This window comes from Musca domestica, unplaced genomic scaffold (assembly GCF_030504385.1).
Source record: "Musca domestica strain aabys unplaced genomic scaffold, Musca_domestica.polishedcontigs.V.1.1 15, whole genome shotgun sequence".
Classification (NCBI taxonomy): Eukaryota; Metazoa; Arthropoda; class Insecta; order Diptera; family Muscidae; genus Musca; species Musca domestica.
Genome location: NW_026712207.1, coordinates 7,707,043 through 7,723,966, shown reverse-complemented (window position 1 = coordinate 7,723,966; position 16,924 = coordinate 7,707,043). Strand labels below are relative to the sequence as shown.

At 34.6% G+C, this 16,924-nt stretch overlaps 1 protein-coding gene across 10 annotated transcripts in view; it reads left to right on the top strand.

Moving 5' to 3' along the window:
• LOC101898932 (PDZ and LIM domain protein 4) overlaps window positions 1–16,924 on the top strand; it is a 79,925-nt gene that overhangs the window by 35,472 nt on the left and 27,529 nt on the right. For all 10 annotated transcript variants that reach the window (XM_059119597.1, XM_059119594.1, XM_059119596.1 and 7 more), the window contains exons 2-4: window positions 2,639–2,787; window positions 2,892–2,990; window positions 3,061–3,259. In XM_059119597.1, the coding sequence (XP_058975580.1) occupies window positions 2,639–2,787; window positions 2,892–2,990; window positions 3,061–3,259 (447 nt within the window). The remainder of the gene's footprint in view (window positions 1–2,638; window positions 2,788–2,891; window positions 2,991–3,060; window positions 3,260–16,924) is intronic.

Below are 16,924 nucleotides of genomic sequence, written 5' to 3'. Positions count from 1 at the left end.
CAACCTTGCTTTCCAATATACTCCAGACACAATAGTCCAACGGATTGGTATCCGGAGATTTTGATGGCCATTGTGGGCTGGAAATGAAGCGAGGAACCTCATTTTGTAACCATTCTTGGGTGGCGCGTGTTGAATGCGGTGGTGCCGAGTCCTGTTGGAATGTCCAAGGTCTGCGTCCAAAATGTCCAAGGCTTTAATACACCCTCCAGAATATTTTCGCGATAATATTCGGCATTTATTCTGATGCCACGGTCGATCAATACGAGCGGAAAGCAACCATCAGCTGTTATGGCGGCCCACACCATCTACATGGCCGGCGGGCGCTTGAGTTCTGGTGGCCAACCGAAGGTTCACATTTTCAGCTGACCTCTTTGACAAGTAGAAACCCGATCATTTTATTTGTTTACAAAATGCGGGACAACGAATGTTTTTTCATCGGAGACGGAGAAAACCAAATTCGGCAGTTCACCACTTTTGGCCAAGCGAAGCAACTCTTTAGCTCTTTTTAGTCTATTATCTTTCTGTTGCGGTCTAAGTTTTTGCACATTTTGGAATTTCCATGGCTTTACCCCGAGCTCATTTCTCAATATTTGCCGAATGGAATATTGCGATATGTTCAGCTCACGAGCCATTTTTCGGCCACTGTGACACGGGTTTCGATCATGTTGCTTCTTTACTTTTCAAACCATTTCTGCTGATGTTGCTGTTTTCTTCCGTCCACTTTCTTGACGTAGGGGTTGCGCTACCAGTATCACGGTACCACCAGAAATACCTCTGTCAACTTTTATCGAGATCGGCTTAGATTTGGATATAGCTCTCATATATATCCTTTATCCGATTGCAGATTTATTGTGCAAATAATGCCTAATATCAGCCCAAATGAATTGAATCTTGGCAATTCCGACTGAATTCATCCCAGAAACAAATACTTCAAATTTGTTGAAAATGAGTTCAGATATAGCTATAGCTCCCTTATGTATGTTTCATCCGATTTTGTGTTTAAGTCGCTCTCATTTGCAACATGCACTAAAAAAACAACGATATTTGGTATTAGATATCAGATACAGCTCAGAAATACAGCTGCTAAATTTTATCGGCATCAGTTATGATTTGGATATAGCTCTGCTATATCTCATTATCCGATTCAGGTTTTTTTTTCACATAATGGTTAATATCAGCGTGAATAGGGAGGATTTTAACGCATCCAACCGAATTTAGCCTAGAAGCAAATACTTCAAATTTGGTGAAATTCGGTTAAGATATGGCCACAGCTCCCATATGTATGTTTCATCCGATTTGGTGTTTAAGTTCCCCACTTTCTGAATATGCACAAAATAACAATGATATTTGGTATTCGATATCAAATACAGCTCAGAAATACAGCTGCTAAATTTTATCGGCATCGACTATGATTTGGATATAGCTCTGCTATATCTCATTATGCGATTGACGTTTTTTTTTTTTTTTTTTGCTCCAAATGATTAATATCAGCATGAATAGAGTGGATTTTAGCATATCCAACCGAGCTTAGCCTAGAAGTAAATACTTCAAATTTAAAATCGAAAATCGCTAAAATATGGCTGTAGGTCCCATATATATTTTCCATCCGATTTGGTGTTTAAGTCCCTCACTTTCGTAATATGCACAAAATAACAATGATATTTGGTACCAGATATCAGATACAGCTCAGAAATACATCAGCTAAATTTAAGGGAGATCGGTTCAGATTTGAATATAGCATTCATATATATCTCCTTCCGATTTCATAATTATTATTCACCAGATATTTTATATCTGCCCAAATTGAATGGATTTTTCCACATTCAACCGAATTTTTCCATTTGGTGAAATTCGGTTGCCATAAATCTTTTGATCCGATATAAATTGAAGCCTCCTTGAAGGTATTTCATGTACTCTATAGCAATATTATTTGGTACGAGAGGTACAAATGCCTCCGTCAAATTTTGTGGAAATCAACTCGGATTTGGATATACCTCCCATATATCGGTTCCTTCCTAGGCAGTTTTTTGCCTTTATGCGATTTTCAGAGATCTCTCTACAATTCTTCTACAAAGAAGAGCCGAAGATCTTCTCAAAAAAGAGCAGAAGGTCTTCTCAGAGAAAAGCAAAATGTCTTCTCAGAGAAGAACAGAAGTTCCATCTCAGAGAAGAGGAGAAGGTCCTTTCTCAGCGAAAAACTGAAAGTCCTTTCTCAGAGAAGAACATAGAATACAAGGAGGAAGGAAATCTTCTCGCGAAAGACTTAGAGGAGGTCTTCTCATAGCAGACCTATAGTAGGTATTCTCATGGAAGACCGCTAGAAGGTATTCTCATAGAAAACCTGTAGGAGGACTTCTCTTAGCTCTCTCCCCGAGATCATGAGACAATTTCAATAAAAATTGCGTGTCTCTAATGCATTCTACACGAAAATTTCAAATATAAAAATAAAACTGATTGACCGAATTAATAGAAGGTTAATGCAAATATCGAATGAATTGAAGATAAACTACACATGAATACGTCAATCTATGCGTAGCCTTCTAATAAAACAAAATAACAAACAGCTGCATAAAAAATATCTGCAAATAAATAGAATATTTATGTTTTATATGTTTTTTTCTTTTGTATTCTCATAAAGGTTCAAGTGGGCAGCCCTGCTTTTGGTGAAGTGTTGCGTGGTGATATTATTGCTAAAATTGGAGAATATGATGCCAGAGATGTTAGCCATGCCGATGCCCAGATGTTATTCCGTACCGCCGGCAATGAAATAAGTCTTGTTGTGCACAGGTGGGCATCAGATAATTAACAATTTTGAAATGTATGATGAATTTATCTCTCTCTCTCTCTCTCTCTCTCTCTCTCTCTCTCTCTCTCTCTCTCTCTCTCTACAGGGACAGTAAAATTGCCTATACCCAGGGTCTAAGTCCTGACAATTCTAGACCGAATTCCTCATTACTCTCAGCTGGTTCAGATCCAAATCAACCTCATAGGTTTGTGATGTACCTAAAATAATAACAAATACATAATTATTAATGTTTATTTGTTGTTTTTTGTTGCCAGAGCCCCCTCACCCTTCCTACCCGGACCCGGCCAATATGAACACGCCCTACAGGAACCCATCAATACGCTGCCCCAAACAGTATTCCCCAAATTGAATCCATCCGGTGGCTATGTCCCACCATCCAGCACCTTTACACCGATGCCAACACGGGACCATCAACAGGATGTGGCTGAGGAGCAGGCCACCATTGTGAATCAAGTGAGTTCTTAAATGCTTACCAACCACCAATCAACACCATCCACATCCAATTGCTATTACTCATCTGTTGCTTAAAAACAAATTGCGCTTGGCTTTATTAAACAAATTTTGTAGATAATAGAAAAAAAATGCTTTAAATTACTTTTTAACACCGAAATTTGTTGTTGTTGTTGCTGCTACTGTAGTTCAAAATAAAAACATAGCAATTGGAATTTACAATGAAATTTGGCCAATTTAAATTTTTTCATTGAAAATGTTAGGATCATTCATAATAATTGATATTTCATATACAACGTTTTTATATTCCCACATAAAATCAACTTGCGCCTAGAAGTATGCTTTGAAATTGTGGCACCTTAAATGGCTGTGGCCGTTTATATGATAATATTGTTTATGATAAAGTAGATTTTAAAATTTGCACATCTGCTCAGTGAAATAGAGAATATCTTCAAAGTTTAGTCGTAGGTTACCGTTTTTCATATAAAATAAATAAATATTTTAAACATTAAATTAAAATGAATGAAAGGCAATGTGTCCAAAAAAGAATTATTTTTTTTCAACGAGATTATTTCTAACGCGTTTAGCATTCGTATATTTTATACATATCTCAGGGATCTAATATTCGCATAATGTGCTACTTAGATGATTTTTACACCCTTAACTATACATTGTATGGAGGGTATATTAAGTCCGTCATTCCGTTTGAAATAATAATAAATAATAATAATTTTAGACCTAACGAAATATATGTATTCTAGATCAGCGTAAAAAAAAGACTATTTAGCCATGTCCGTCATTGTAATCACGTTAGAGTCAAAACGAAAAAAGATAGGAAGCTACAATTTTGCACAGATCAGTTTTTTTTTGCAGGCTTTTATCGGTTCATGATATTGTATAGCCCCCAAATAACGGCACGCCCCATATTGGATATTTTGATGATTTTAGCCACATTTTCCAATGGAGTTGTCTAAAAATCCACACAAGGAGTTCCCTCTGAATGTTTTTTTTTTTACCCTGAAAGATAATTGTATACATAGATCCACGATAGTATATCCCCCATATAATGGTAGCCCCCCATTATTTGGTATTTTTATGATTTTAGCGACATTTTTGATGGGAATTGTTTCAAAATTCGTATTTATAGTTTGAAGTTCTTAATGACTACTAGAACTAATAATGAAAAATTGTCTATACACTTTCATTTATCCGGCATTTTAATGATATTAGCAACATCATTCACCGAAAGTGTTTGAAATTTGATGATATTTGCGACATTATTTAACGGAATTGTTTAACATTTCGTATTTCGGAATCGGTACTACAAACTATGACAAAAATTTACTTATGCAGGTCCACGTCTTCGTATAGCCCCCATATAACGGTTATCATTTAAGTGGTATTTTTCGACAGATATTCTTGAAGATCCTTCTAAATGGTGGAAGGTTTTAAAAGTTCGGCCGAACGTAGCTGCTTTTTTATTCAATCAATTTGAATCTTATTTTAACCCTGAAATTTTCTTGCGATGTGTCTCAATTAAAAGGTCAATTGCTCAGATTTATGGCTACATTGCTCTAAATTATAATTTATTAGTACAATATATTTTATTTAAAAGATAGTAGAATTAAAGGATCTAAATGCACGGATAGTACAAAGAAAGTATTTCTATGAAACTTAGATCAATTTATGAATGAGGCCTATACCAGTCCAATTTACCCAATACCATCCTCCACAAAAATTGTAAACAAATGGACTGAAGGTTTTATTTTATATGCCATTTCGTTTAAAATCCTTCAGAATATCCTTCGGAGACCCCATGTGTGTGTACATTCATGATCAGAGTAAAATTCAGAGCCTCAAAATTTTGCAAAGTCATTAATATTATTCCTAGGATGTTTGTTGGAGGAAATGGGATATGTGGCTTCACGCTCAGATATGGCCCCATATAACGAAACCTCCTGATATTCGGTATTTTAAAGGTTCAAGTATTCGGTATTTTAAAAGTTTTCAACCAAATCATCTGTAAATTAATATTTAAGGTTCTTAGCAGGTAACGACTACTTATTTTGGTCCCTCACAGTTGTAATATACATTCCATAACAACGATATTCGAGCAAAAGGTTCAGAAATACCTCTGCTAAATTTTATAGAGATCGGTTCAGTTGTGAATATAGGTCCCATATGTATCTTTGTCCAATTTTAAACTTAGTGCCCCGAAGGGTTAATATCAGTCGGGATTAAATGGATTTTGACTCATACGACTGAATTCAGTCTAAAAAAAGCGTGTCAAATTTATTGAAAATATTTTGAGACATAGCTATGGGTCCTATATTTATGTTTAGCCCGTTTTTTGTATTCAAGTCCCTCACACCCGTAAATTGCACTACACAATAACGATATTTGGAGCCAGCTTTCAGCTACAGCATAGAAACACCTCTGCTAATTTTTTTAGAGATTGGCTAAGATTTCGATATAGCTCCAATATATTTCTTTATCCGATTTCACGTTTATTGTAATAAGGATGTTGTTTGGTAAAAATCGGATCAGATATAGATAAAGCTCCTAAATATACATTTTTATTTAAACGTTCTCAAAGTTTAGAGACAGAAATGCCTCCGTCAAAGTTAGTGGAAAAAGATTCAAAGTAGGACATAACTATTTTATTTAAGTTCTTCCGTTTCACATTATAACTGCTTTAAGGCCATAATACTAAATATGCATAGTGGTGCAGGGTATCATATAATCGGCCCACCCTCCTTTTGATCTTTCTTTGCTGGTTTTCTATTACGCTATTTTAATTTACTAGCTAGCATCCGCTACTTCGTCAGCGAAAAGTCAATTTAGATTCCTTCCAATAGTTCGTGTTAGGCCTTTTTTGCACTACAAATGCACAATTCGTTCAGTTTGACAAAATTGTTTTAATTAAAACTTCGTACATCGTACTAAATTTTCAGACTTTCCCTTATCGAGGAGGAAATTGGTGAAACCTTTGCACATCCAATTTTCCTGCACAAAATTACTTTAACATCCCCAGATCCAAACCCCAGAAACCAAAAGTGACCTCAATATCAAATTTCCTAATTTGAGCTCTATTTCTTCAGCAAATTTAGTGCGCTAATCCAAAATAATTTACATCTCTCCATCCTAGACACCAACCGTCGTACCATTTACTACTTTTCGATCACATATAGTACACATTTCTAAAAAAATTCCATATTTGAACCACAGACAAGAACAGCGAAATCTATATCAAATTTCAGGATTCCCACTCTATCTCTTCGCCTTATACTAAATTTAGTTATATTTAGTACCTTTCGTACAGTTAACATACTCATTTTTAAAATAATCTATATATCTCAACCTCAGATACCAAATGAGACCTCAGTGTGAAATTTCGGTATTTCAGCTCCATCCCTTCACCCAATACCAAACTTTTCGAACATTTATAGTACACATTTCCAAAGCCACCTCCACATCTTAACCATAAACACCAACAGAGACCTCAATATCAAATTTGAGGAGGACTGTACCCTACCCCCTCACCCATTACACAATAAAGTACCAATCAGAAATTTTCACAGATACCATCTGTAATCTTAATATCAAATTTCAGAATCCCTTCACGCAATAAAAAATATATTACTTTTCGTAAAATTATACTATGCATTTCCGAACCACCGACCCCAACACCAAATGTGAAATTTTCATCAACAAGTGTACGAAATTATTATATAGTACTATATTTGGTAGAATTTGGTATTGAATGAGCCTTAAAAAGTTACGATAGCTTATTTTGCGTATTTTATACAAAATATTGACCCCTTTTTGTAGGAGGTCTCAGTAGGTTTGAACCGATATTGTCCATTCTGACCTTTTACTTATAAAAATATTTGTATGAAACAATTGGATAACGATTTTTCTCTTTATGAGTTAAGTTATTATCTTACGGAATTTTGACCTTTTGCGTGGGAGGCATCAGAAGATGTGGACCGATATTGTCCATCTTTTTCTTCGATCTAAGTTTAATAATAATATTACCATACTCGCGCCAACCATACGGAAGGACGAAAATCTTACTCCAAATGTCCTGAAATGGATTTTGTCCTTTTATGTATTTCTTTAAAAAATATTTTATTAAGAAACAGCAATAACCGTGGATATTTCTAAAAAAATATTTAAACTATTGCAATAATTTTAATATAAAGCAATAATCACAATATTTTTTCAAGTATATTTTTTTAAAAGTTTTAAATTTTGAAATAGTTAAAAATTTTGTAAATACCTTTGATTTTTAAAAGAATTATAAACACAAAAATCGAGTGAACTGTAACAATTTTTTCCTTGGAAGGCGCTATTCATTTCACTTTTAATATTTTAGACCTCTTTCACTCATTTTTAACGATTTCTATTAACCACCTGTCTTTACGTATTCCAAATAAAAAACATTTTCCTACAGAAATTCAACCTCAGCCAATATCCACATGAAATTACTGCAATCTGTATAAGTACGGCCTACTATGTGTCCTTTAAGACAAGTCCAGCCAGATATAGAGATGCCTACATAACCGTGTGTCCCTATAGGCAAATTATATTAATTACATATTTCTAGCAAAAAAAAAAAAAATATTACGAACAGCTTAGCTTTGTTGTAATGTGGAGTAAACAAGGAAAAGTGCTTATATAATATACAAAAATGTTGTTGTAATTTTATTACCATCCCATTTTTAACAATTGTTTGTTTTAAATATTTCACAAAATGTTAAATAAATGCTGTTTCAAGTACTCTTAGTCAAGCAATGAAAACGAGGAAAAAGGTGTTTATTTATTTCAACAACTTCAATAAAAAAAGTAAACAGAACTCTAAAGAAAATATAAAAAAATTGAGGAAATTTCCAAAAGGTCGGAAAAATACGATTTTCTGTAAATAAATAAACATTGAAAATGTAAGGTTTTTCTGTAAATCAAAAAAACAAAATTGAAAGTTTTTGAAAACACCCCACCTTTTTGTCGATGCTTTACACCTTGAATTCATTGTTAAATGGCATGACCTTGAACAGTATTTTCAATGTGTTGGCAGGCAATAGAATTACAACAACATATTTATATAACACAATGTTTATACTACAAATACAATCACAACTAAAAGCACTGGGTGGGAGGAAAACAAATAAATAGATTTCAGTCTTCTAAGATATTATTTGTGGCAGTTAACCTGATTTCCTTTTGTGTTTTGTTGAAAAAGATCAGCTATAAACCACCAACTATAAAAAGTACAAGGCTGTATATCTTATAACCCTTAGAAAAATATTCTTTAAAAATCAAATATTATATCTTTAAAAACTCTCTACCATTTAAAGATTTTTTCAAAAACATAACAACAAGATGTGTACCTTAATATATTCGATTATTTAAATATACAGGATGGGATAAAAAAAACTGCAACAAAGACACACGCCATAATTTTTACATTTTTATACCCTGTACCTTGGAAAGGAGGGTATATTAACTTTGTCATTCCGTTTGTAACGTGTCTAAATATTCGTCGTAGAACCCATAATGTATATATATTCATAATCAGCATAAAATTCTAAGTCGATTTAACGATGTACGTCTGTCTGTCCGTCTGTTGAAATCGCGATACAGGCCACATTATTTGACATAGAGCGTCAAAATTTATTGTTTGTATTTGTATTGTGTCTAGGATGGTTGGTATTGAAAATGACATATATCGGTCCACGTTTTGGTATACTCCCCATATAACGGTACCTCCCGATATTCGGTATTAATTTTTGCCGCATTTTATTATGAAGTTGTCTAAAAATTGGTATTTGTTGGTCATAGTGGGTTCTAGCTCCGGTGGCGAAACAGCATGTATAAGTCCACGCCCCCATATAACGGTACGTCCCGATATTCGGTATTTTGATGATTTTTTGCCACATTTTTTCACGGATTTGGCTGAGAATTGGTATTTGTAGGTCATAATGGGTCCTAGTTCGTGTGGCGAAACATTGTATGTAAAGGTCCACGCTTTAGTATAGCCCTCATATAACGGTATCTCCCGATATTCGGTATTATGATGGTTTTTGTCACATTTTTTCACGGATTTGTCTAAGAATTGGAATTAGTTGGTCATAATAGGTTCCAGCTCCGTTGGCGAAACATTGTATCTATAGGTCCACGTTTTCGTATAGCCCTATATAGCGGTACCTCCCGATATTCGGTATTTTGATAATTTTTGCCACATTTTCCCACGAATATGTTTAAAAAATGGTATTTGTGGGACATAATTGGTTCTTATGTTTCCATTACCCTAAGGTGGATGGAATTAAAAGTTCGGCCCGGCCGAACTTAATGTTTTTTTTACTTGTTTTTTTTTTTTAATTGTATTGAATGAAAGCAAAAAAATGTCGGAAAAAGAATCCAATTTTAGAATAAGTTTAGATTTGTTCGAATTGATCACCTTTGGCACGAATTATGGCCTTCAAACGTCCAATGAAACCGTCACACACTGCCCAAATGTTGTTCTGCGGTATTTTGGGACATTCCCGGCGAAGCGCTTGGTTGAGGTGATCCACAATTTGGTATTTTTAAGTGCCAACCTTGCTTTCCAAAATACTCCAGACACAATAGTCCAACGGATTGGTATCCGGAGATCTTGGTGGCCATTGTGCGTTGGAAATGAAGCGAGGAACCCCATTTTGTAACTATACTTGGGTGACGCGTGCTGAGTGCGATGGTGTTGAGTCCTGTTGCAATGTCCAAGGTATGCGGCCAAAATGTTTGCATGCCCAAGGCTTTAATACACCCTGCAGAATATTTTCGCGATAATATTCGGCATTTATTCTGATGCCATGGTCGATTAATACGAACGGAGAGCGACCATCAGCTGTTATGGCGGCCCACACCATCACCATGGCCGGAGCTTGAATTCTTGTGGTCAAGCGAAGGTGTACATTTTCAGCTGACCTCTTTGGCAAATAGAAACCCGATCATTTTGTTTGTTTACAAACTGCTGGACAACGAATGTTTTCTCATCGGAGACGAAGAAAACCAAATTCGGCAGTTCACCACTTTCGGCCAAGCGAAACAACTCTTTAGCTCTTTTGAGTCTATTTTCTTTCAGTTGCGGTGTAAGTTCTTGCACTTTTTGGAATTTCATTGACTTTACCCCGAGCTCATTTTTCAATATTTGCCGAATGGAATATTGCGATATTTTAAGCTCACGAGTCATTTTTCGGCCACTGCGACGCGGTTTTCGATCAAGTCGCTTCTTCACTTTTGGAACCATTTTTGCTGATGTTGCTGTTTTCTTCCGTCCACTTCCTTGATGTCGAGCTACGCTACCAGTATCACGGTAACGAGCGATGGTACGAGACACAAAAGATTTATTCATTTTTAAATGCTGGAGTGCTCTAACGATAGGCAGTTGTGGTTCTCCAGCCAAAATATAAAGAAATCACACTATCCCGCTTGAATTCCATCACGAATAACTTTTTTTCTGGAAAATTCTCACCAAAATGCTTTTGTACGATTGTAAACAATATAATAAGCTGTCTGTGGAATAATTTTAACAGCTGTCAGAGGATTGGCTTAGAAATGACAGCAGTCTGAGGTTGGTTGCAGTTTTTTAATCTAACCCTGTATATCATTTCATATATAACATTTCATCGAAATAATGGCTTTGGACCACATCCGTCTCAGGACATTTGGAATCGATCAAGCGATGTCCGTCCGTCCGCCTGTCTGACTGGCAGGTGCGCACGATAACTCTCGAAGTCATTTGGTTCAAACTTGGTACATCGTAATATTATTGTCAAACTTAGATCGAGTTCGGAGATGGACACTATCGATCCACTCCTTCTGGTACATCCCCCACAAAATGTCAGCGTTTTCAAAGAAAATAATTTACTACACAGAAAAAGACAGGATAATCCAATTTTGTTCCAACTTTGCAAATCCTAATATTTATGCCAGTTCTAAGTCAGGTGCGAAAATGGACAATATCGGCCCGTTCCTTGTGATACCTCCACCACAAAGGGTCTACATTTTGAATAATTATAACTTTTATAAAATGTGATGTAAAAGTCCGATTATCTTTAAAGTACACACATCACAATATTTTTATTTACCCAAGGTCTGGTGTGAAGACGGAATATATCGGTCCACTCCTTCTGATACCATTTTGAATATCCATGAAGTTCATCAAAAGCGAAATTAACATCCGATTCCCTTCAAATTTCAAGATCAGTAATAAAGATTATAGAGATCAGACCATTCCTTCTGGTACCTCTCCCATAAAGAGTCAAAGTTTTGAATAACCAATACGATCATAAAATCCGAAATAAGCATATGGTTATCTCCATATTTCATACATGCCATTTTTTCTTCTAACACAAAATCTCCTGTGAAGATGGGATATATGGGTCCTCCTTCTGGTCCCTCCCCCACAATCGATCAAAATTTTGACTTATACAATATGTATATTCTTAAAAAAACAAACGATTATTTGTCAGCTGATCTTTGAAGAAAAAAAAAGCAACAAATAATGCTCCACTAGTCCTTAAAAAAATATTCGGTAAGAAATTCGTTATCTTTTGGATCCTAAAGAATATTTAAAAAAAATCCTAAATTGCAAAAATCTGATTGGCCTGTTGGTTTTAAAAAAAAAATATTTTTTAAAAAAATTCAAAATTCTTTGAAAAATATTCTTTAAATTCTCTTAGTCCTTATAAAAACATTCTTAAAAAATGCACGATTATATGGTAGTATTTTAAAATTTTATTTAAAAAGTCTCCAATAGTCTCTGAGAATCCTTGAATTAAAAAATATGCCAGTGATTGAAATTTCAATATAAAATTTTATGACTCAAGTTTAAATTTTTGTGCGAAATTTCCACAAATTCGTCTATAGCTCCCAAAATGTGTTTGATACGCATTCAAATATGGTTCTTAGTTGATATGATCTACTTCACATAAATTACCAATATAAACTTTTTTATTACGGGAGTTCTTCTAAATACACATAGTGGTATAGGGTATTATAAAGTCGGCCCCGCCTGACTTTTGACCTTTCCTTACTGTTTTTTTTTTTCTGAAAAATTTCTCTGAATTACTTCTATAAAATTCTGTGGGCAGCATTCCATTGAAAACTATTGCAATGTGTTATTAGTCAAATTCCAAATTTGGATCTATTTCCCAGAACTGCCTACAAAAAAATTTAAAAATAGAATTACATTGTTCCATTTTGTTCGACAAATGGAAATACAGATATTTATATCATTGAAATGAAAAATGGACGATAACAGGTTTGCTTAATGTCCATCGAAATATATAGAATATTTTGTTTTGAAAACATTCAATGAACTTTTTAATGAAAATCAAAAAAAAAAAAAAACAACGGCGTCGACAGGCCAATTACAAAAATTACTTATGGCTGGCCGATTTTATTTCAGATACAACAACGACACACAATAATGGTCAAGGGCACAGGTATTGGATGAAAGACAATTTCCGATTTAAATATAGAAAAATACAGTCATACATTAATAAAATGAATCAAAAGAAACTCAATAAAATTTTTCTAAGTTGTATGAAATAATATTTTTCGAAAAATTTTCCATTAATAAAAAACAACTTTCTGCTGATTAAGTTTTTCCATTGGATTTTCATCATACCCGTGTTGGACTGTATCACTTTCTTCCCAGCCATTTCGAATTGAAAATAAACAATCAATATATATATCAAATGTATATACAAACTATACGGACCAACATCTTTCATTTTTTCAAAAAAAAAAAAAAAATATTTAAAATATATGGATTTTGTTTGTGATAATTTAGACATATGACGCACAACACCAGACCCCAGAGCCCAGAATAGAATTTCTATATATATTTTTAAAATAACATATATATACAAATATATGTGACGGCAAATTAAAGGCGTGTGGCCACGTTATGGCGGCATGAAAGTCAAGTGACAATACCCCCCACTCAATGTAAGGTCTGCAAAGATACATACATACACACGCGTATGTTCCTTATCTAAATTTTCGTGAAAATTGAAATTCACAACATTTTTCCCTTAAGGCACGTTTTTGTCTTTCCTTGTTCATAAAAAGTTCTTTGATCGAGGAAAGTATTTCAATGCTAATATTTTTCGGCTCTTGATTTTTATTGCCTTCTCGACACACAGCCCAACAAATGGTGATGAAAATCCGGTTTGAGTTTTCAATGTAAAATATTATTATTATTTTTTTTTTTTTTTTTTTTTTTGGTATTCATCATCATCTTCTTTATATTTCAAGGTCATTTAGTTTTGCTGATGATGAGTGTCATTTCACTCACCTCCACGCTGTGTGTTGTAAGTGATGTGAATGAGTAAGTGTTTGAGTGAGAGTGTCTTTTCAAATCAGATATGAAAACCGAAAAAACAACATTTTTTACATAAATATTATGGCCGACCATGGGCTATTTTAAGAATATTGAAAATGTATATAGTTTGAAAATTAAATATTAGGTCGTCTCATTTAATTTCGGCAAGGATTCGATAATATTAATAAATACAGCTTAAACAAGTAAAAAAACATTAATTTCGGCCGGGCCAAACTTTTAATACCCTCCACCTTAGGGTAAAAGAAACATTAGAAGAAATGTGGCAAAAACCATTAAAATTCCGAATATCGGGAGGTACCGTTATATGGGGGCTACACCAAAAGGTGGACCTATAATTACAATGTTTTGCCACACGAACTAGAACCCATTATGACCCACAAATACCAATTTTTAGACAAATCAGTGAAAAAATGTGGCAAAAACCATCAAAATACCGAATATCGGGAGGTACCGTTATATGGGGGCTATATCAAATCATGGACCCATGCATGCAATATTTCGCCACCGAAGCTGGAACCCATTATGACCAACAAATACCAATTTTCAGACAAATCCGTGAAAAAATGTGGCAAAAATCATCCAATTACCGAATATCGGGAGGTACCGTTATAAGGGGGCTTTACCAAAACGTGGACCTACACATGCAATGTTTTGCCACACGCTCAGGGACCCATTATGACCCACAAATACTAATTTTTAGACAAATCAGTGAACAAATGTGGCAAAAACCATCAAAATACCGAATATCGGGAGGTACCGTTATATGGGGGCTATACCAAATCATGGGCCCATACATGCAATGTTTCGCCACCGGAGCTGGAAACCATTATGACCCACATATACCAATTTTTAGACAAATCCGTGAAAAAATGTGGCAAAAAAAAAATAAAATACCGAATATCGGGAGGTACCTTTATATGGGGGCTATACCACAACGTGGACCTATACATGCAATGTTTTGCCACACGCTCAGAGACCCGTTATGACCTACAAATACCAATTTTCAGACAAATCAGTGAAAAAATGTGGCATAAATCATCAAAATACCGAATATCGGAAGGTACCGTTATATGGGGACTATACCAGAACGTGGACCGATATATCTCAATACCAACCATCCTAGACACAATGCAAATAGCTCTGCTAAATTTTGGCCCTCTACGTCAAATAATGTGGGCTGTATCGTGATTTCAACAGACAGACAGACAGACGGACAGACAGACAGACAGACGGACATCGTTAAATCGACTTAGAATTTTATGCTGATTATGAATATATATACTTTATGGTCTAAGACGAATATTTAAGGATGTTACAAACGGAAAGACAAAGTTAATATACCCTCCATTCCAAGGTGGAGGGTATAATAAATAATACAGAGTTAAAAAGTCGGTCAGACAGATATATACCCTCAGTAGTCCTTCTATGTATCTAAAATAGTAAAGTAATTGACAGACTGATTGACTGATTCATCAACTCCCCGACGAAATGGTTGATTCTTGAACTTTTGGGTAAGGGTCACTCTTGGTTAAAAGGGATCAGACAAGGCAGGGTTCTAGGAACGGAAATTTCTATTAGAACGGTACGAAAAAAGGGTCACTGAGAGTATGATAGTTGTACTAAAAGATTTTTGGAAATTCACCATATAAGTGTACGTATAGTACAAAAATGTACTACATTTGGTATCATTTCGTATCATGTGAGCGGCTAGAGCTTGAATTTGGAGGAAAGGGTGGAACTGGAATTCTGATATTTGAAATTAAGATTTCTGGCAAAGTGTATGATTAGGATATGGAAGAAGTTTTCGAAATTTATACTTGTGCGCACGAACAGTACTCAATGGTACTATTTGGATTTGGGCTGTTATCCTGAAAATTGAAAATAAATTTACTATCGGGACATGTAGGTAGTTTTGGAAATTCGTACTTATGTGTACAAAATGGTATTAAATTTGGTACAATTTAAATTTGGGAGAACCAATAGAGTTGGAATCGTGAAATTTGGAAATAAGATTTCTATTGGACTGTATGATGATGCAGGTAGTTGTGAAAAATTGTACATAAGTGTACTAAATTCGGTACAACTTGGATTTGGGTGAACCAATAGAGTTGTTATTCTAAAAATTGAAAATAAGATCACTGTCGGAGTGTAATATTGGGATGTATTGGTATTATTGGAAATTTGTGCTTATATGTACTAAAATATACTTAATTTGGTACAATTTGGAATTATGATTAACCGATGGATAGATATATGAAGGTGGTTTTGGAAATGTGTAATAAATTTGAGAACTGTACTAAATTGTACTACGTTTGGAACACTTTGGTTTAGTGTGAACGGATAAAACTTGAATTGTGAAAAATTTTATTGGAGTCCATGTTTCCATATTTGGGGCGGTTTCGGAAATGTGTACAATAAATGTACGAAAAGTACTGAATAGTAACATATATGTTATTTGTATGAAGAGATAGGGTTGGAATCCCGAATTTGAGGTTTCTGTTAGTATCTGATTTGGAAATGTGTACCAAGTGTGTGAACTCTGCTAAATGATATTAAATATGGAACAGATAGGTTTAGGGTAAACGGATGAAGCTAGAGTTTTGAAATTTTGTATTGCGGCCCCTGTTGGTATTAGGTTTGTGATAAATAGGTAGTGTTAGAAATGTGTACTATAAGTGCACCAAAAGTACAATTTGGATTGGGTGCTTGAAATCTGAAATTTGGTATTAGGGTCGCTGTTCATGTATAGCCTGGACATATGAAAATTGGTTCGGAAATGTGTACTATAATTGTACGAAAAGTACTAAATGGTACTTTATTTGGTATTGTGTGTAGGAATAAAGATTCATTCTGAAATTGATACTTAGATAACTCTTGGTATCTGAGGTTGGGATATGGAAATGGTTTTGGAAATGTGTACTATTTTTGTACGAAAAGTACTATATAGCACTGAATTTAGGATTGGGTAAAGGGAAAGGTCTGGAATCCTCAAATCAAATTTATGATCTCTGTTGGTAACTGCAATAGAGATATTAAACTAACTAAATACTAAATTAGGTATAAGATGAATGGATAGAGCTGAAATCCCAAAATTTCATATTCAGGTTTCTGTTAGTACCTGGAATAGACATATGGTTTTGGAAATCTGTGCTATAATTGTACTAAATGTAGGTTTGCTAGATTTTAAATGGAGATAGTTTTGGACACAAAAGTTTAGAATCAATCGGATGCTTTAGCTATTAAAAATCTTCATCTTCACTGCAGATCTTGTGTCG